Raw genomic sequence first — 22,862 nt, 5'->3', positions numbered from 1 at the left:
AGTTTTGTTCAGGCTCAGGCAATTTCACTGCAGAACAAAATCCTCTTCCCCATTGCATGCTTTAAAAAAAAAAAAAGTTATCCATACACATCTGCTTATGTCTGTCATGTCTTACACAGCTTTCTTTCCCCCATCAGTAAAATTTTAGACATTTTATAAGATGACAGCCATAGTGCTATTTCCCCTTCAGATTAAAAAGGGAAAATAACTTCACTAATGGTCACCCAGAAATACAGCAGTAGAGTTAGAAAACACAGTAAGATTTCAAAACCCGTTGCTACATGCTACCTGCTAAATAGCACAGCACCCTTCTTAAAAGGATTTTGTAATCTCAGTAAACCCCAACTTCTAAACACTGGACAAAAGTCAAGCAGAAAACTAGAGCAAGGTCAGGTGGAATAACTTGCTTAGTTGCAGAGAGAAGCCTATAGCAACAAAAAGCAGCTCAGTTTCAATTCCCAGAGTAGTGACAAGTACTAGATCACAATCACTCCTCCTCCCAAGTGAGGGAAACAAGTGAAAAGCTTTGGCCTGTTCTCAAGTTATCCAAACCATCTAGGAGAGGGTGACTCCTAGCCCTCACCTCATTGAGGAGGACTACTTTAAACAGCAGGGTTCCTAGTCGCCTTTGAAGTGCAAATGAAACAAGCAACTGATGGCCAGATTCCTACACTTAGTCTAAGATCAGCAATTGATAGCCTTCACTTCTGTTCTATCTTGTCCCCAAACAAAAACAAAATTCTGAAACACTCAGTTAATGACCACAATATTGGATTCACGTCAGAGACCAGAACTAGGATCTCCTGTAAGCTCACTAAATAGATGTGCTTCACAACACTACCTCACCTGTAGGTGAGGTCATCTGTAGAACACTATAAATCCCCAAATACCTGGGGAATTACTACCAAAACCCCACAGAACAGCTACTTAAAAAAAAAAAAAAAAAAAAAAAAAAAAAAAAAAGAAAGGGTGGCAAAAGGCACATATGGAACCCCTCTGAGTCCAAGGAGTAGATAATACAGAAAAAGAAGCAAGTGTCCTGTTCTCCAGATATAATCCTCTGGGAAGCAGAGTTTAATGACTCTTTTTTTCTAGGCTGTGTGACAGCATGTCACCTGCTCTGTTTGTAGGTCGTTTCCTGCCCTTCATCTCCACTGCGAGACAACTGCCTAAATGATTTCAACTCAAGGTAATACTTTAGCAAGAAAGTTTCGGATGGGGGAAAGAGGCGATATATACAATGGAGTTATCTAATTAAGAATAATTTTCTGTAAAAGTTACACTGCCCACTAGAACTTAAGCACCGTTTTCAAAGCTAACAGAATATTTGCAGAGCCCACCCCATAAAGTTTTATTTCCTAAACAGCCTTTAGAAGCAGGCTAGAGAAGCGTAGGAAAACAGAAAGTTTGAATCATACCTGCTGTTTCAATAAGCATTTGTTTTTGCAAAACATACACTTAGCAAAATTGATACACAAAAAAAGCTACGTCCCAGACATTCAGGATGACTGCCAAAACACATGTTTAAAGGTGAAGTGGAATCTATTTTGGATTGTTTAATGATGAATTTCCCTCTTTCGGTCCGTTGAATAGCTTGTATAGAAGATGCAGGTTCCCTTCCTCCTTCCCAATTTGAAATATTTACCCTGCATTGCTGCTCCTCTTTTTAAAACCTTGGATATGGAAGAGTTGTGCTGATGCCATACCACATTCTTTTTCCACAGTGATTTAAAGTACTCCTAATATGGTAAAGCACTATTAACCTCAGATGAACCACCTTGTTCAAGCATGATACATAGTTACTAGTTTCACACAAGTTAGGCGGGATACATTGCAGATTAGTCATGCAACAAGTGAAGGAACATGTTATTTGCAGCACTTCTCTCAGTTCAGATTTTCCTGTAGAAAGCGATCTGGTGGAGAAAAATCAAGTTCTCTATATCAGATCACTGTACAGAAAGGTTACTTTAAAAAAAAATTCTACGATACTATATAAAAAGTAAAACAACATTGGATATTTGTTCACTGAGAAGTTAGAATTCCACAGATTCCCTGCTTAGGGAAGGAGAATATACTGTATTTTTACAAGGCTGGAAGCATTTTTCACCATCTTTGTTGCTAGAAAGCAACACCATCGCACACATGCACAAAAAAAAAAATGACCACAAAACCCACACACACCTGATAGAGGCTAACAAACAGATCTATCCAAGTTAAAGTCACCATAAATTGCACACATCAGCTTTCCACAAACATCAGGAATAGCCTACTAAACCAGTGTTTCACAACTCGGCCAACTTTCATAAGTTTAGATGCACTGTTCATTGCCTTATCTACAAGTCAGAAGTTTGGGAGCTAGGCTTCATTGTGTCCCAGTGATAATGTAGGGAAAAAAAAAAAAAAAAAAAAAACAACACACCAAACCAAAAACCAAACACCCCACCACACAACAAACCCCACACCTAACCAAACAAAAAAGCCAACAATAATGTGTTTGAAGTAGTACCATAAACAGCACAGAGAGGGCTCTCAGTTGCTAGCCCCAGAAATGGAATTCCTCATTAACAAAGAGAGGAGCTCAAGACTTGCCATTGCACGAAAAAAGTGCATATATTTAATTGTGTTTTACCCTTCAGAAAAGTGTGTTTATTTTTGTTAAACTAGGACTTTAAACAAAGAAAGGTAAAGTATGCAATAAGGTCAGTACCCTAGATCCATCACCTAATCTAGTCCTTTCCTCAGTACAGAAAGCCTTGCATAGTCTTAATCAGCTCTCTCCTTTGCACCCCATTCTCCCCCCCCCCCCCCAGCTTCTAACAGCTAGGAGAGCTCAGCTGATCTAAACTAAGTATTTTGCAGAAGTTGTTTCATAGTCATAGTCTTTATCACTTCAAAGAACTGAAAGTTTACTTGTTCATTTAACACTCTTTAGGGTGTTGTTGTTTTTTTTTTTTTTTCCTGTTTATCTTTTTAAAGGCACCTCCAGTAACCAACTTCCAGCTTTCACTGGAGCCAAACAGGTTGAGCCAAACGGCAGCAGCTGGCCGGGAGCAAGCGGTGCTGGGTCCAGAGCCTCTGTTGAGGGCCGGGGCACGGGCCACAGGCCACCCGGCCGGCCGGGCCACCCCACCTCCTCCAGCACGCAGCGCCGGCTCTCGGCTAACGCATCATTCCCATGTCACTTGTTCCAGCGGCGCCATGTGACTGGGCCAGCGTCCAGGAACACAGCTACTAAATACAGACACTGCCAAGGCACGTCCGAGAACTGCCTCTGCCAGAAAATGAGATGAATAGAAATCTCTTATCCTACCAGCTTTACTGCCTCTGCTTTTCCCCACCTTCTCTTGAACAGAAGGCAGAACTACACATCGCACATCTGAAGGAGAATTTTAAGCAATAACACAAGGCAGAATCTGGTACTTAAAACACTGTACCAGCTCTTGTTGCATTTCCACGCTGTACGAAAGTACTGACAGATCTCAGACCTTATTATCTCCTGTGTAAATGAGCAGACCAGCACAGACATCACCACCACACCTTAGGGATGGTATCCTGAGGCATGGGTTTGGTTGCCTGCTCTTTCCTGTTCCTTCTCCCTCTTCTCTAAAGCTCTATTTTTTTTATTTTTATTTAAAATGAAAAAGTCTGTATGCAGCTTTCAAGCCCCTGTTCAAAGGCATAGTTTTGAACTATAAAAATAAAAAACATGTCAAAGAAACAATATTATTTATTAGAAATAAGTAAACACACATTAATGCCAACTGATATAGAGATACAAACAATGTTTGATGTTCAACATCCCCCCCCAATTTTTTCTAGTTACCTGAAAAATATTCCTTTTGCTAAAACATGCACAAACACCATTGCTCAAAGTAACTAAACACACCTGCATACAAGCAGAAACAACTTCTTTACAGATTTCCTCCACTCCTGCTATGAAAAGGCTACATTCACAAGAGGACTTTGTAAACCTCAGAGGGCGTAGCATTCTCTCTCAAACTTTTCAGCCAAATAAGTTTAGGGTACTCTCTCCAGGGGTGCGCAAAGCAGTGCGTCCCTCCTCATCCTTGTTCTGAACACGCAGTCCCACCACACACGAAAACACTCTTAAGCAGGGCTAGAGGCAAGCGCTACCCAGGGAACCCGTGCCCTTCTTCCAAGGGACATTGCTTCAGAAGGGGTCAGTTTCAACTAACCCCAAAATGCATATTCAGTAGCATCACATCACAAAAAAAAAAAAAAGTTACCTGGTTCTAGGTGCACCCTCCCAAATTCTTAATATATGAAATCAAAGTTATCAGATGTGGCTCTCTAGCAGTGCTGAGAGCTGAAACAGCCCAGTTTTTTTGATCAACTAACATAATATGGGTGAGCCCTTTGTAAATGGATATGTTAAAAAACTGTTGTAAGAGCAAGATGGCTTTCGATTCTTTTAAAATAGAGATTGTAACTGAAAAGTTACCCTGCAATAATCAGGAAGGGAATGTAAAACTAAGTATGCTGAATATTTATGAAAATTTACTGATTTACCCAACTGGCAAGGATATGGGAAAGAACGAACACATACACAAGAAGCCATGCTTGATCACCCAAAAGTTGCTATAGCATGAACAGCAAAGTCCATCGCCTCTGTCTAGATGAATGCCAGGAAATCCTGACTTAGATTGAATGAAGTGATAACATGGACGGATATAACGTCAGCTCCGGCATTTTTCACTAGTTATAGCCAAAAATCTGTTTTGCTCCTCTTGTTGTTATGATAATTTGTCTATTCCATCCAAAACACTTTCCTTAACCCTCTCTTGTAGATAGCACAGAAGGTAGCTTTCCAGTAACTAGCACCGAATCTTGAAGGATTACATATATTTATTTTCAAGTTTCACTGGAAAGGAACTACACCTTAGGACCCTGTGCAGAAGATCAGGGTAATTAAATCACTCATACCATAATACCTTCACAATGAAAAAGACTACACACAAAACCAACCAAACAAACCACAGTCCTGCAGCTGACTGGCATGGGCAAACCTAACCTTGCTGCAAGACACTCACGTTGTGTTTACCACCAATTGCGTAGGACTTTGAATGTATAAATAGTCATTAAGTTATGAAATAGCCTCCTCCTTAAAGCAGTCCAACCGCTCTAACTACTCACCTAGGATCCTAAACATTTTCTCAAAAATACTGGCATTACGTGAGACTTAAATTTTATACAGCCAGGTTATACATGATTACAGTTGATCAGACCCAGTAACACACTAAGATTTGGCTGCCAAATAGCAGCGTGTCAATCATGAAATATCTGGACAAAAAAAAAATAAAAATCACAGAAAAAGAGCCAGTTGCAACCTTGTCATGCAATAGGATAATGCTTGACACATTGAAGATTCGGTGACAGGAACTAACTAAAATTTCAGTCAGCAAGCTTATGGAGCAATTATCTATTTAGACAAATTAGAAACCTTTCTCCTCACAAGAAGGTACAAATTGGTAAAGCTCCTTCAGTGTTCCCCAGTAAAACACCATGTAAGAAGTTCTTTATAGTGGACCTGACTTTCTCCTGAGTTGAAGTCTACCAGAACAGATACACTACGAGCCTTCTTAACAATTACAGATTCAGGACAACTTCACTAAAAAAAAAAAAAACAAACAAAACTCTCACTTTTTCTCGTCAAAACAGGGTCCAAGGATACAACTCTAATGAAGTCTACACTCCAGCCAACTTTTAGTGCTTCTGTAATGCAAATGAAAAGTCACTGCTTCAATCAGACCTCTAGTTCACGTGCCAACACCATGTTTCAATACAAATATACAGTTATTTCTTTAAGCAGTAAACAAGGTTTAATTCAGAGGTTCAAGTCATCTTTTACATTCCACCCAGGTGTTTTCTGCTTGAGAACAATGAAATCAGGCAGATGTAGTATTAATGTATACACAGGTTCACTGAGTTGAGTGATTGTTTCAAAAAGAACATGTCCCCTACAAAACACACTGTTCTGTTCTCATTTTCCTCTCTGTTGCATACCTACGCCTGGGCCCATTATCCAGTACAGCAATACATAGGCATTTTACAGTTACCGTAACTTGGAATCATATGTGAAATTGTTTTAGCGCTTAGTAAGCATGCTATATATCCACAGCCAGATGCAAAATATCTTTATAATCAGAGAGGGTTAATCTTTCCAACTCTTTAACTTGATGCGATTTAGAAACTCTTTTAACAGTTGGTAAGACAGAGGTTAGCACTCCTGAAGCTGGCTGCCATGTGAGAGCAACCTTCCTCCAGGCTAAAAGCCAAAATCAAGTAAGAGCTCAGATGCATGTCACTACAGTTGTCTGCCAAGTGAACTGAAGTGCTTACCAATTCCCAGCTCTTTATTCCAGCCTTCTCAACACAGCTGAAGACTAGAACATATGAGCCTTCCATAACCATTTCTGCATGAAGTCTGACAGCTTAACCCAAACTACTGCAAGAGACGGTTATATCATCAACCTTTACACAGACATGAACAAGGAGGGCTCCAACACTCCCTATTCTATCAACACTACCACGGAAGTGACAAATGTCCAGCCAATAATCAATTTCAGCACAGCATGGGAGAACGCAATAGCATCTTGTACCACTGTGGCTATTTGCCAAAACCAGAGCCTTAACAGACATGGACAAACCCCACTGCTGTACAGCTGGGCAAAGCGGCTTCTGCACCTAACTCACTTCTTCCTTGTGCCTGCAAGCAGGTCACCAACCTTCCTCTCCAGCAACTTAATGGGTCTCTGCCCAGCTTGTTCAACCCAGCCACGTTAAACAAACCAGAGCTTTAGAAACAAAAGACCCATGACCTTTCCTATAAGAGGATTTGTCTTAAAAAGCACAGGCCATTTTAGAGTGCAAGTCAGAGCACAGAGTGTTAAATGTGAAGATTTTAGGTCATTTTGTGGGAAAGTGAAAATAAAGGCAAGGAAAGATGACAGATACAAGCACTCAGATGATCAGCACTAGTTGGGACGAGCTCATGTGCCCACAGAGAAAAACAGAAGACAGACACAAAAATTTTTCTGAACATAAGCTAATGCCTTTGAGTTGCAGTTTAAAAAAAAAATCCGTAACTGTCTTTTCCAGACCACAGAGGGCTTTAACATTACAACATTATATTAAACTGTGTAAAATAATCCACATTCAGCGAAAAAATAACAATTTAAAAATAGCCTGCTTAGAACTATGTATTCAACAGTCTGTACATCTTTTTCACTGGCATTTCCTTCAAAAACACCATATGATGTACCCTGTTCAGATTTTCGTACCCCTGAAACTGTGCATTCATATACCCAGTCCCCAAAATTGAGCAATTTCAGGTATGAGATAATATACAGATTTAGAATTCAGTGCAAAGACTCAACACACAAAACCAGAGCACTGAGTTCATTCGAGCCACTGTTTTCCTTCATAAAAGTCAGTAAACTTCATGACAATAAAAGCTAAGAGTTATTATGCAAGAAACTTCCTGACTTCATTATAAAATATAAAGTGCTATACTGCAGCAAAGTGTTCATATTTCTAATTTGAAAGTGCTAATATGAAATTCAACCTGTTAGCACCTCTATTAGAAAAGTAAATAAATGTCGTCAGATTATTTACTTAATACAGCTAATTTCATTAGCACGCGTGAAACTCCACTGAGCACCTTGGAGAAGAAAAGCTGAAGTGTATGGCACTGAGGCGAGAACAAGCTGCAGAGAAAGCTCCATACTGATTCAGTAATTACATCATACACAGCTCAAGTTTCACTTCAGCGCAGCCTATGGAAGGAAAATCATGAGTCAGTTTGAACAGCAGCAAGTGTGATGTAAAATCATCATGCCCCTTTATCAGTGCAATGCTAAGAATCTCACCAACATCCAGGAAGCATACTGACTGGCAAAACAGAGATATTTTGGCTGTTGGTCATGTAAAAGCACCCAAACTTGCCCTAATTGAAGTGGGGAAGGCACCGGCATTCTAACTGAAAACTCCTAGGCTAGTCCTCTCTGTGCCTCCGAAGAATGCTTTGCCTTACACTCGGAGCCCAAGTTTGTCTTGTGACCTCAGTCTTGTATATAAACACATGACATTGCTACAGTATTCGAGTGACAAACGCACACAAATAGGGCAAATGGAGTGAGGCAAGAAAGGCAGCGAGCACTGTTAAGATAAAGGGGAAAGCAGAATGGAGAAGAACCTGAAGATTAAGAAGCGGAGGCAGAGCACAGGCAGAGGAGATGATTCATGACAGGCAAAGCTGCAGAGCCAGGTGCGTGCCTGGTAGTCAGACCAGCACTAATCTGACACTATTGCAGGAAGCACATGCAAACGTGCAGACACGTTTGCTGCCTTCACACAAGAAGTCCCCAATTCAAAGACCTCCTTTCCTCGCTTACTCTCCAGCAAGCCTGTTAACTACCACCCTACAGAACTGCAGTCCTCATCTTTTGCCTAACAAGTGTACCCATGGAAACCTTCACATTGCAAATACTGGTAATTAAGATAGCATGAGAACATTCTTATAACACTTTGTCTAAGCAGCATGCAAGACAACTCTGTGCTCTTAATCAAGGGTGTAGTTTGTAGAAAGAACTGTTGACAAATATGAAACACAACACATGCCTATAAAACTGAGACTTTTCTACAGAAGCCACCCCAGAATGTCACCAAGTTGCATAGTAGATTACAGATGAAAGCACATGATTGTTAGTGTCAGAAGAAATACCTAAAGGAACAGGTATGTCACCAGGATTTGTAGCACACCTAGTCAGCATTAATCCAAAGAATTCTCTTTGCAAAAATTGTCAGCAGCTTCAATATTACTGAAATGCCAGAACCAGAAATAAATTGCTTTTATGGAAACATTTACTCCATTTTCTGGCCCCTCTGACCCCAGCTATTTTGTCACATCTATTCTCTGGGCTTTTGGTCTGCTGTTTCTCACTGTTCAGACCAAAGCTACAGCAAAAGGCTGCTACTGTGTGCTGGAACACCAACATCCCACAACGTCAAAGTGGGATGACACGACAACTTACAATTACAACATTTTTGTCAAACCTCTTCCACCTTCCTTTCCTCTAAAGTTTTAATAAAGCTATTCTGCTACTTCAACTAAGTTTACATAACAAAAGTTACAAAGTTTATGTAAGTTTACATGAAGCCAGCCTCTATGGCCAATAAAGCTCTGCATCAGCTCTTAAAATGTTTCTCTACAAATTCAGCTTTTATGAATGAACATCCACATTTTTCAGGCCCAGACAGTCCTGTTTTCTCACTCACGTAAATCCATTTATGTCAACCGACACATATTCCCCTACAGCATTAGCATCATTGCTTTAGACTGTAGTGTATTCTGCTTTAAGTTGTGCTACCAAGAAGGGGAGGTAGCGCCAATACTTTCTGTTTCTGCTATTCCCCAAAACACTTTCTACTGAGTGTAGTATGTGGCACAGTACTCACCTACCCAGTTTTGGACATGTAAACAGTAAAAATACCCTAAGAATAAGGATTGAAGCAGCTACTATCCAGTTGGGCATCAATTTAAGAGTCAGGCACGTAGAAAACACACCACTAGCTGGTTATGCCACATGGATAAGTTACATGTAAATCAGAAATAAGATAACCCAGTGGTGTAACCAATTTGATCAGTCAGGCAAGAATGCATCTTTTCATGGACTAAAATGAAATAACCAAGGTATATCCATGTCTCTCAAAACATCAGCAGCCTACGTATTTCCACACAGCGTTTTAGCCATTTGAGGGTGGGGTGAGGGGTGTGTCTTCTTGCAACTTTAAGAGAGAACAAGAGTTAGTGTCAGAGCAAAGCTAGAGGAAGCCAAGAGGTTGTTCAGTGACAGAACTGTGTAGAGGAGGAGAAATCCAAACAACTTCAGAGAAAGAACGGCCTTGGTTCCTGCAAAGCCCAAAAGCCAAAGGACTTGGGGTTGGTTTGTTTTCCTTCAAAACAGTGCCAGGCTGGAAGCGTGGTTTCCATGTCAAAAGACCATACTTTCAATCACTGCCTAAGCTGTTTTCTTGAATGAGACTGTCATAAATCTCTTTCTGCAGAACTTACTCTTTAGCTCTCATTACTGAGGAAAAGCTAATGACAGAGTAGAGGTATAATACTGCACCTTAAGGCTCATCTTCAGCTGTCAGTGAAGAGGTGCCTGGCTTAGACTTGCTGTTTAACCTTCCCTGCCCCCATGCTTGGATCTGGCCCTGGGCCGCATTGCTCTTCCTACAGCATATAAAATAGTGATTTTCTTTCAAATGCTTTTTAAAGGGTTTAAAACCAGATGTTTAATGTTATTTCCGTGTGTGAAGACGTACATGGGCGCTCACTAGCATTATTGCTGTGTGGATGTCTACAAAGCTGCAAGAAGCTCAAGAGAAACCCAATTAGGCTACAAGAATTTACTGAGGTGTGTTTCATTTTAAGAACGATATAACAAACTGACATGCAAGCAGACTCAAACCTCACTACCACTTTCTTTCCTTATTCAGAAGGTGGAACTTTGCCAGGCTGGTAATAAATGCTGTAAAATAATGCTTAGCAAGTAGGATGTCACCAAGCATTTCAGCGCTATGACCAGAGGAATTACTAGTATCAGCTGCCAAACAAATGATCTCATATACCAAAGCTAACAAACTGTTACCAGATAGATATCCTGCAGTTATAACATGACATCCGCTCCATTACAGACACCAGAAGGAGCAGCTGATACTTAAAGCTGAAGAAACAGCCCGTTTGCAAGTTTCAGACACAGCTGAAATAACACAATCTTTTTTTCTCTTTTTATAGAATCCACACAAAATGAAATTATTCCCTGTTTTATGACATCCCTTCACTAAACATACCAATATCAAAGAAATCAGACGTTGCAATGCAGACATTACAAATTCAGCAGTGAAGCACTTCAGTTTCCTAAAAACTCCCAAGGCATCTCTTTTCATTCTTACATACCTGGATACAGGTACTTAATTAAAAAAACTAACAAAGACTGAAACTAGTGTGAAACCTTAGCCCTCAGTTTAAGGATAATGTCAATCTTTAATGCTGAAAAGTACAGAAAAGCACCGAAAAGCACCAATGTGAATTCTCGTTCTAGAATCAGGTAAACATGGTTACACAGGAACTGATATAAATTTAAGTACAATCAAACTATCTGTAACCCATATGCATTTCCTTAAAGCTGTCCCCCAACACCTTACTCAAATATATGCTTAGCACTCGAGACATTCTAGTCTTCAGATACTATGTGCTTATAAAATACCCTACTTAAGCCCATTCTGCTGAGCACATGACCCTGGTAGCACTCCAAAAATCTGTACATACTACTCTAAATCAATTTTGTAAGGGAAGTAACATTTGATAAGGAAATAAGAAATATTAGAGGAATTTAGCCACATAAATACACGTTTCTCGCACACAAAATAATTAGTATTTCCTCAAAGCGTTAGAGGCTAAAAAGAAATATATTGAACTACAGTCACTCAAGTGTCTCTGTTGAAAGGTACGTGCCTGTGTATGCACATATATTTTTCTGTATGCACTATACACATATACACACAAACACACATATAGATATTTTTAGTTAAGGGAAGCAAAAAGCAGTAGTAACAGAAACAAGAAGCTGAAGATTTGTGTATAAAACTGCTTAGAACAAATACCACATCATGTCACTAATACCTATCTGTTCTCCAACTGGTTTAGAATTTGTTTTTTAAAAAACAAAAACAATTAAGAAATTCTACAATTCTAACTACTACCCTTCTACCACTTCATACTTCCATTATTTTGAAGTGAGGCACAGGCCAGTAGAAAGTCTTACTATCCTAATAGCTCTATATTAACATCTACACCTCATGTTTACTATCTCCTCACCCAGCAAATAAGGGTTGTATTTACATGAACATGTAGTGCAGCCCAACAGGATCCACAGAGGGAATTAATTGGTACTAAGGACCTGACACCCACACTATATATGTTCTGGGGTTTTACTTTTGACCAGCTGTAGTCTTGTCCCAGGGACTGAATGCCCATTAGTGGCTGGAGCACACTTTCTAATTTAATTCCATCCAACAGGAATCCAGTTTAGGCACCGAAGCCACTTGGCTACGTGAGCCAAAGTGCAGTGAGTAGAGACAATTGAGAGGTTTTCTTTAAAAGAGCACTCCTGATCCAAATTAAGATGTTAATGCTCATGCATCCAAGAAACCATTTCCTGTGGCTTCACATTCAGCTACAGGCACCACATCTCTCTTGCTCTTTGAGGTTGTGCCAGCTCACCCTGGTAAGCAGCATGGACCTTGTAGCTTGCTGTTTTCTTCAGAGCCCATGAGAGGAAGCAGCACCGACATTTGGTCGAGCCTCAGCTCCTATTAAAGGGAAGGGGGCAACAGAACAAGCGCACGCAGTACTTGTTACAGGCAAATCTCAAGCCTGGTTGATGGCCCTCTGCAACAGAGCTTCTCCTGGTGTTCCTGGCAAGATTAGAAAATGCAAAGCTTCCTAACAACGTACCTGAAAAAAGTATGAAAAGTTACTTGAAAAAAGTTTTTGAACCAAAACCTGCAAGGGGAATAAAAATAACTAAAATCCTTAAAAGTATAGGCTTGCCACGAGAACAGAAAATGATCCTGCCACTTTACAGTGGCCAAGAGCATATGCTTAATACAGGAACTACCAAAAGATTAAGTCTTCCCTTTTACTTAGGCCCAATCACTTCTCTCCATTCAAAGAAATTACTGTTCAACAGAAAGGTTATTAAAAGTGTTGTAGTAGGGCTTCTATGACCCAGGAAGTATGCTCCTGCAGGTCATCAACAGATCTCTAGAAAGAAAGAAAAGGCATTGCAGCACATTTAGAAGTCATAAGGAAGCAACTTAATGCACTACTAACAGGCGAAAAAAAAAACCCACATGCAAAATGCTTCAAATAACCTTATTAACCTTAAGTTTGCCAAAAACTAATCAGATAACAAGATAATGGGGGGAAATAGGGAACAAAAAGAGTGATGGGTACCTACAATAGTATTTTAATGATAACAGATTTTAAGTGTTACATCATTTAAATGTTATTCAAACTGAAAACTGAGTGTGGGATATCTTACCTAAGAAACAGGAAGAAAACAAATACAAGCCCTAACCTGGCAAAATACTCCAGATGGAACAATCTTACTGATTTTAATGGGGGGCATACAAGGAATCTGCCTTCATGAAGACTCTTGACAAATCCAATAACCTTAAAACTAGAACTAACAGCATTGGTCTCTGATACAGAGTACTTGCTAAGATTTTAAGTACAAGGCGAAATAACAGAGTTTGTCGGAAACTGTCATTCATTTTAAATGTGGAAAATATATTTGTTTTCTTTCAAATGAAAGGAGATATTTCATTCATAAGGTGAATAAATGCTATATAACCTGATCACAAGACCAGTCAACTCATGCCGAACAGGGGAGAAAAAAAAAAAAAAAAAAAAAAAAAAAGACACAGCACTTACCGGACACGCATGTGACAGTCACCGCGCTCACCAGGACCCGTTGGGTCTTGTGAGCACAACAGACGCTAAAAGTAACAAAGCTCCAAACCACCAGCCTGAGCAAAATGCTGTCCCCGAGGGTTCAGAGAACAGGAACAGTTCAACATCAGACAGAGATGACATATTCAAGCCCTGAAGTAGCCACAGCCACTAAGTCTCACCTTCAAGCATCTGCGGTACCACAAGCAGTGAGAGGTACCTAACGCCCCGTGGGTCACCAGGCTGCGCACGTGCATTTAGGTCACAACAATTAAGCCCTTTTATTTTTAATTTATTTTTTTCCTGCGCTGCCGAGACCCGAACGCGGGTCCCCACAGCCGCCCCACGCGAGCGCCGGGGCACAGAAGGCCCGCCGCCCCCCTGCTCCCCAGCCTGCCGCTTCCAGCTCGGGTATAAAATGGCTGAGAGACCCACCGAGAAGGAAGGCGGGGGAAGAGCCCCTCCACCCAGCGCGGCGGTGTCTCCCCCGACCCGCGGGCCGCTCCTCCCGGCCCCTGCGGGAACTCGGCCGACGGGGAGCCCCCCCCCCCCTCCCCGGGGCGACTGCGGCACGCCCGGGGGCAGCCGCACCCTCCTTCCTCGCGCTGCCCGGGCACCCCCCACCCGCGGGGGCCTCATGTGGAGCCGGCTCCGGCGAGCCCGGGCCCGCCCCTGCCCCCGCCGCTCACCTGAAGGCTGGCCCCTCCCCCGGAGCCCGGCCGTGGGGGGCCGCCGCGCTGCCGCCCCTTTTGTTGAAGAGCTTCTGGAGCAGGGTGGGGGCCATGCTGCCGCCCTGCCCCTGCCGCCGCCGCTCCGCCCCAGCGGCGGCCCCGCCGCGCCTCTCGCAGCGGTTCAGAGGGCGGCGAGCGGCGGCGGTGGCCGCGGCAGCATCCTCCCCACCGCCGCGGAGCCGCCCAGCATTGCGCGGAGGCGAGGCGAAGGGAGGGGAGGGGATGAGATGGGAGCGCCGGCCCGCTCAGCCGCGCCGCTCCCGGCGGCCGCCCGTCACCTGACCGCGGGGCCGAGCCCGCCTGCCCGGCGGCGCTGGCAGTCGCCTCACTCCCTCCCGCCGGACGGTGCCCACCACGACGCGCCACACCGCACCGCGCCGCCGGCAGCCGCGCGTCGGGAAACGGAGACGCGAACGCGCCGCGCCCCTCCGCCCTTCCCCATTGGCTGCGCCGCACACCCCCCCTGGCCCCGCCCCCAGCACGTGGTAAAGCGCCGGGGGCAGGCTTAAAGGGACAAGGGCCCTGCCCCGCGCGGGGCGGTGGCGGTTGGGGACGTTGGCGGCGGCTGGGAGGGGCAGAGAAGAGAGGGGCGCGTGCCGCCGTGGGGGCTGAGGCAGTCCGGTGGGGCTGCACGTGCGTCTGTGCGCAAAAACGTTGTACGTATTTTATACCTACGACAGTGATAACTACCAAGAATAATTGTGTACCTACGCGGCGACAACTCCCAATCCGGGAAAGTTTTAATCCGATTTTTCTCCTCGTCCCGGGCTCTGTGACGTCGGGACAGAGACGCCCGAGTCCTGCGTTTCCCTTCGACAATCTGAGCTCGGACTTCAGCCTCCGACCGGGCACGCCGGGAGCGTTGCCGCAGGAAGGCGGCTCTGCTGGGACGGTGCCCGTTTTCGCCCATTGCTCTTTAATCGGTCTGTTTCATTCACCAAATAATGATAATGATAATGCTGCAGTATTTGGGGGTCGTTTGGAGCTTTCTGCTTGTTTTGTTTAATTCGGGGGAGAGGGTTTGCTCGTGAGGTTTTGGCCACCAGCAGGATGCCACCACCACACACCCACCAAGAGAACTCAACTTCAGGTGCTCCTTTTTAACCAGCTAGGGAGCTCCATAGCCTGGTGCACCAAAAAAAACAAACAAACAAACAAACACAAACAAACAAAAAAAAACCCAACCCCAAAACCAGAATCACAACAGCTTCCTGCTCCTTTCAGCAAACTTGGAGGTGAGATATGAAGAGTGGAGATCATTAAAATAGTTGTAATGGTTCATTGAGCAACCTGGTCCAGTGGGAGATGTCCCTGCCCATGGCAGGGGTTTGGAACTAGATGGTGTTTAAGGTCCCTTCCAATCTAGACCACTACATGGTTCTGTGATTACAGTAGTTGGTTGCAAACTCAAGATCCCGTAGGGGCAGAATAGGTGGAGGGCAGAAGAGGTGCTTCGGAGCCAGCTTTTCAGTGGCTGGAGAAGCTTACTTCTCTTTAAAATAAAAATCGAATGATGACTGACAACTGGCTTGATAGTCCCATCAGCTGCTCCCTCTGTAACACCAGATTGAATTTTGTAATGCCCGGCTGGCCCTGTCTGGAGGCCCGTTCTCAGAAGGGATCACCATTTCACCATTTTGAAGGCTCTCAACCACTTCATCTGTGAGACTGAATACCCAACGTAAATCTTTCAGCCTGGATGTCCTTACTGCTTTTGATTCTTTAGTTCCACCATCATCTCCAGCTGTTCCCAGTCGTTAAGGTCAATCCACTCGACCAAAGCTGAAGGACAGAAAAGAGAGGGGACAGTGATGACTACACTGAAAGGGAAGTGAATAGCAGGGTGTGGCTGGACAAGATGAAAGACATAATGGTTGACACAGTAATCAGTGTGAATGACAATCCAGGCATCCAGCTCCAGAAATAAGCACCAGACAGTGTTTCTCACAGAACGGTCTTGAGAAACTTAAAAGTTGCAAACACCATGGCTGCCACTCTGTGGCTACAGCTGCGTTAGCATGTAGTGCTGACCAGTGGGGGCAGAATCGTAGACTAAACCAGTTGCCTTACAGAGCCTGATGTCCACATCACAAACATTTTACAGGGTTTTATTTTTGACTGGTTGTAATCTGGTCCTCTCAGAGAACCATAGAATGGTTTAGGTTCGAAGGGACCTTAAAGATCATCTAGTTCCAACCCCCCTGCCACGGGCAGGGACACCTCCCCCTAGACCAGGTTGCTCAAAGCCCCATCCGGCCTGACCTTGAACACCTCCAGGGATGGGGCATCCACGCCTTCCCTGGGCAACCTGTTCCAGTGCCTCACCACCCTCAGAGTGAAAAAATTCTTCTTGATATCTAGTCTAAATCTCCCCTCTTTCAGTTTAAAACTGTTCCACCTCGTCCTATCACTACACTATTCCAGGATTTGAATGATCCCTCTCCATCTTTCCTGTAGGCCCTCTGTAGGTACTGGAAGATCACAATAAGGTCTCCCTGGAGCCTTCTTGTCTCCAGGCTGAACAACCCCAACTCTCTCAGCCTGTCAGCAGAATGAGTGTCAGTGTTTGGAGCGCACTGAATGTGTTTCTGAAAAAACATCTGATTTAGTTTAATCTGAAAGTGATCCACTTTGTATGCCCAGACATCACTGCAAGACAAAGTTAGTGAGGATAACTGGGAGGCCGACTTCAAAAGTGCACTTCTGATCCGAGCAAAAATGGCAGTGTCAATGCACCCGACATGTTGGCTGATGCTCAGTGCAATATTAATTCTCGGTATTTTCTGTTAATGTGTGTGCCAGTCACTATGATCTGAAATTTATAACAAAGCATTAAGACTGTAGTGTTCTGAAGGTTATTTCTGGGAAAAAAAAATAATGGGAAAAACACAGCAGATTCAACAAAGGACTATGAAATAACTTTCACAGTCTATGTACTGTCCAACCCCAAACAGAGTTTGGCTATAAAGAACACCTGGCAAAGCAAACATGGTGATTTTTCACTAACCGGTGAGTGTAAAATATGAGCAGATGTAAAGAAAAAGAGCCATACCATCTGTCAAGCAAAGACCATTTACAGCAAGATAGTGTTTCTACAGCCCTCGCTCTTCTAGGAAAGACAGGCATAGGAGAATCAAAGCCACCTTCATAACATCCTGACTAAGGGTCAGACTTTTTATGTGCAGAGAAAGACAAGGTAATGGATGAAACTTCAGCCAGAGAAGGAGCCAGATTCTTAAAGCAGAAATGTGTGGGACTTTGTTAGAAAGTTGTCAATACATAAAAAGGATCATTCAAATCCTGGAATAGCTGAATGCCTGGAGAAGTATTTCTGTGTTTCACAGAGCATAAATCTCTCGATTCTCTTCTGAAAATGTAGGAACTACGTTTTATAGCCAGGGCAGGCTGGGTGAAAAGCCAAGTCTCCTCAGTCACGCTGAGCTTCCCCGTCACTTAGACCTGGGTAAAACTTTTGAGTTCCATTGTGGCTGCTTCCCTTCCACCCTGCTCAGTCCTGAACGCACAAGTCCAAAATGCTCCTAAACCTCCCTTGTCAGAACTAGGCTCCGGAGGAACCACAAAAAGAAACCAGAGGCCACAGCAGGTAACCTCTGAAGATTTAACACAAAATTTGTTTATCCAGCATGCTCATTAATGACTTACTGCTTAGTACGGTGACGCATGCTGTATAAGTTACACGAACACGAATAAGTCTTGCTACACTTTGCAAGGCATCAAAGTGTATTTTGGATTCTGCAAAAGAAATAAAATCTGATTTTGATTACCACTTCAAACATGCCAAGTAAAATGTGATGTCAAGAAACACCTAGAATTATTCTCTCTCCATATTATTATTATTACTATTACTATTTAGCACAGTAAGTCTAAATTACTCTGAACAGAGAATTTTAAAACCTGTTATAAAGTGTATTCCACTTTGCATGCGGGGACAGAAACCGACAGCAGCGGAGAGGTTGGGATTGCAGCCCCCTGCAAACCGGCTTACTCATCCTTCACTGAACGGGGCATTACCTAACTTGCACTGTCGCTGCAGCAACTTTTCTCAGACCCAGAACAGTGCCACAAAGGTGCTGCCTTAATATAGACACGCAGTTTCACTGTCTTTTTGCATAGAAGATATAGTAAGTTGAAAATGAAAGACAGTTTAACGGGAAATATTAATTTAATTGTTTCAAAAACACTGGGAAGTATTGATGTATGTAATGAAACATTGTATTTTCAACAGCCTTTGGTGTTAAAAATAGAGAGAAAGGCCGGATAAGGGGCATCGTCTTTTAATCACCATCATATAAATATGAAGTAATATGGTAAGAATTGGATTGTGCGAAAGTAATAGGTATTTACAATCCTCTGAAGTCACTACTGTTAACTTATCTATCTTGTGAAATTTCCTAAAGCAAAGGTACACTACTTTTTCCCCCAGAAGAGCCTGAAGATGTACATACCTGTGAATGTTCAAACTCTTGTTCAGAACCTGGTTTGGTTCCTGTCTACAAGAGTTGTTCACGTTGGTAGATTGTATTTCTAAGCCTCCCGCTCAGGACTCCATCCAAAGCCTAGCTGGAAATCCTCATGTCCCAGATTTTCAATGGCGAAATCTGTTGTGGGACTTGCTATTTGCTGGTTGCAATCTTGTCTTTAAACCCAATGCTGACGTAGTTCACCTCGGACTCCATCCTACCTACATTAGATGCAGACGAAAAAGGCTTTCTACATAATAAAGAACACAGTCATCATAATCGATATTTTAATACCTTTTGGTGACAACTATGATAAACAGCATTACACATCTACATGAAATTGCAGTAATACACAGGACATACATTTGTATCAAAAGGGAGGGCAGGAGTTTAGCAACAAAACCGACATCCCACACCAGCACTGTGGCAACAGCGGCCGGAGGCTAGCTAATGCTTTGGGCCTCTCGTACTTGCAAACCATGGCTAGTACTGTTATCAGGAGTCATAGGCACTCTCTGCCATGCCTCCTCATGTCCCGAGGTCCTAAATGTGACTCTTGTTATTTGCTTCTAAAACATGTTCTAAGCAGAGCTAAAATATATAGCTAAAAAGTCTGCTTATTTTTGCTTGGTTCTCAGCTAAACCATTTCTTTAGGGATCAGCGTATCTGAAAATTGGTGATGAGCAAATGCATGACTTTTCTTTCAATTTCTGTCATATTATGTCAGCTCTGTGTAGACAATTTTCTTTTTAAAACATCCTGAGACAAGAACATATGGTTCTTTCATTGTTTAACATTGCATTTTAATTCAGCTCAGAGGAATCGGCTCAGAGTCAATAACCGTTCAGTATGGGTTTAATCTGGGACTTCTTTATTCAGCTTTATGCAGAAAAAGACTTGGTGCAGATGGGGAACAATAAGCCTGATGATGAGAAAACAGATTTATTTCTCTCTCCCCTGTCTCATGTCTCTCTCATGAAGGTGACACGCTTGACGAGCCAGGTCACATGGGAATAGCACATGATGCACCCCGTGTGTCACACAGCACAGGAACGGCTGAGCAGCTGCTCTGTTTCACCTCAAGCAGTGAAAGCATCCTTACCAAGGCTGTTACCAAGAAATTGCATATTGGAAGCTTCTTGATAGCTGTTCTGAAAAGCTGGTGAGGTGTGTGTTTCAGTCGCTTGTCAGCTGAATCCCATCAATACTCCACTGGACCATATTCGGAAGCTACAGTTCAGTCCAGTGAAAACCCCACAAACCCACGCTTACTCCTATACAAACCAAAATGGCTTTTAATATGCTCAGACAAGGCAGCTCGGCACTGAGCCAAAGCACTCACCTTCTGGTGGAATGAACATGTTCAAGCTTCCGTTTTCTTCACAGTGTCAAATACAGATTTGGAGGTGAAAAAAAGAGCGACAATATTAAACAAAAAGCAAAAAATCTTAGTCTGAATGTGTACATATTTCCCTACCTTACACAGTCAGCAACAATTATAAATAATCTTTAGTTTACAGTTTACTCTTTCATGAATGCTATTTGACAGGCTAGAATGATTATGAAATAAATTTGCTTATTGTGTCTCCCATCAGAGTACAGGTTTTAGAATGATATATGCATTTCTGTGCATTTATCAATAATAGCTTCTTTAGTCAGAGAGGGAAGGTGAAAACGAAGATTTTATACCTGGCTGGACATAGAAGATCCACATCACTTTCTCTGACTGATCTCTGAGTTCAATTAGGCTGAAGTGTCATACTCCTGCAAGCATGAGGTACTTGGTGGAGACCTGTACTTGAAGCCAATAGCTTCAAATTTTTAGCGCCCCCAACATGTTTATCTTATGATAATACTCAAACTGATTTTACTGGGTAGCCAAAGCTGTATGTGCAGAAAAATAAATATCTGAATTAAAACCTTTAACAGACCTTTCTGTTACAGTGCCTGTTTTCAATGTACAGCTTTACAATTATTTGCTACATAAACTATTTAAAGTGTCTAAATAGAAGAGATATTTTGGTGACAGGAAATATTTTTAAATTACAAGATCACAAAGTGTTAGAGAATCACAAAGGCAATTTTACTGCTTGAAAGCAGAGATTTTAGAGAACGTTTTAAAGTAATTCTGACTTTGAAAGAGATCATTTATCTATCAATTTAGTGTATAACATATTAATTTGAACATAAAATCACTCAGTAAATTATTGACAGAAGTCAACTATGCTTGTTTTTTACAATCTGTCAATGACTAAATTAATATGCATAGTAATTACACTACTGCAGTGCTTGGGAACTATTAATTCAGCTCACATATTTTCCAGAATCTCCTACTGACACTGACAAAGTTGCTTAATTTCTCTCTTGTTCAGCTCACATCTCCAAATTAGCACAGGGATTGCCTCTTTCTTTGTACCTCTAAAGTACCTGGCACACAGGGACTTCTGAGCAACTACTGTAATATGAATTACTAATCTAGAATCTAGACTATTCCAACTTGGCCAGGAAAAACACTGCAGGGACTGCGTAAGTCTGCTCCTGGAAGAATGAATCACTGCTTCTCCCTGAGAGGAAGCTGCCAACAGCTCTTGCGGGGGACACACACCAACAAAACACACTTTACTCTGATGTCTGCTAAAGACATCTCTTCTAGACTGTACTCACTTGGCTAGCAACTGCCTCACTGAGATCACTTCTCCTACAGCACTGCATCTCACCTATGCTAAGCGTAATGATAAAAATATCTCCACCAGTGACCATGGCCAGATGCCTGGTGACTTACAGATGACTCAAAGCTCTGGTGGCCTCTGACATCGTGGAGCATGTGAAATCCCTGACACAGCTGCATGACCTGGCTCAGAGAGAGAAATGCCTTAGCGTGGTTGCACTGATTCCTCACTGAGCGTTCCCAGATGGTAGCAGATGTCTTTTCCTTCTGTTAAGGGTTCCCAGATGCAATATGCAACAGCACTCGGTGCTGATCACCTTTTCTATCCAACATCTGCATAGAGGCTGTGGGAATGATCCCAATGCAGCATATGGACTGCAGTGTTATTCATATCAATGCTACTTTATCTTTTCCTTCGATCTGGGAATTACAACTGCCCTCTGACGCATCTAATATTGAGAACATGCAGAGAGAGAGATGAAAACCCAGCTTGATGAAGCTCAAGTCCTAACACATAAAGATGACATGAATTAGAAGAGGAAGCCTTTGGAGGATACAATGCATCAAAGAATGAATGTAGTGGTTTCTGGGATGGATTAGACAAGTCCAGGGAACAGAGAGGCTCATTTTGACCAGCAGCATTCCCACAGGGATTGTTAACTTCTCAAGAGTCAGAGCCCAGCACGTTTTCTGCCCCTTCTGCTTTTGCCTCAACACACACCTCGCCTTCACGATGCCGGCGAGCACGGGATGTGTCCATGCTGCCCCTTCATCTGCTTGGGAATCCAGCCTCTTGAGGAACCCTGACAAAGTTTGCTGATGGTTTTCACATCCCTTGGTCAACACAAGTGGCTGAAAGAGATGGTCTGCCTCAGAGCATTTACCATCATATTCATACTTTGGGAAGAAACACATTCTACTTTCAGACCTCAAGAAGGCTGGAGTTATTTCTAAACATTTATGTGGCGACAGTCACTTTGGACAATTTGCCCATTTTTCAGTGGTCACAGCTTTTCACAAAGCCTCCATTTCTCTCATAAAACTATAAACCCAGGCCAAAATCAAACCCCCCTCTGCTTACCCACCTTTCCAAGCCTTCTCCGTGTGTGTATATAAACCCTCAAGAAAGAAACGGTTTGGGTTTTTTCCATTCCCGTCCGCAGGGGCAGACCATTTGCGGGGCCCTGCGGCACCCCGCAGGCCGCTGCCGGGCCGCGCCGGGGACACCGAGGGACGCCGCCAGCACCCCCGACCCCCCCCCCCCGTAGCGCCCCGCCGGTGGAGGCGCCCAGGCCCGCCGCGCTCCCGCCATTAACTCGGCGGCAGATTTCTTCTCTCCCGCCCCGTCCCGGCGGACGCGGCCCGCTCCGCCACCCGCCCGCCCCCGCCGGTGGGAGGAGCGGCGAGCCGGTCCCGACCCCCGCGGCGGCCGGAATCG

At 43.2% G+C, this 22,862-nt stretch overlaps 1 protein-coding gene across 1 annotated transcript in view; it reads right to left on the bottom strand.

The window, feature by feature from the left end:
- FNIP2 (folliculin interacting protein 2) overlaps window positions 1–14,370 on the bottom strand; it is a 51,430-nt gene extending 37,060 nt beyond the window's left edge. The window contains exon 1 of the mRNA XM_082482127.1: window positions 14,233–14,370. Within this exon, the coding sequence (XP_082338253.1) occupies window positions 14,233–14,327 (95 nt within the window). The 5' untranslated portion in view covers window positions 14,328–14,370. The remainder of the gene's footprint in view (window positions 1–14,232) is intronic.
- Between the last annotated feature and the right edge of the window lie 8,492 nt (window positions 14,371–22,862).

Source organism: Vanellus vanellus (assembly GCF_965231255.1).
Source record: "Vanellus vanellus genome assembly, chromosome: 4".
NCBI lineage: Eukaryota > Metazoa > Chordata > Aves > Charadriiformes > Charadriidae > Vanellus > Vanellus vanellus.
Note: the sequence above shows the minus strand (reverse complement) of the source record. Positions and strands in the feature narration are given on the sequence as shown.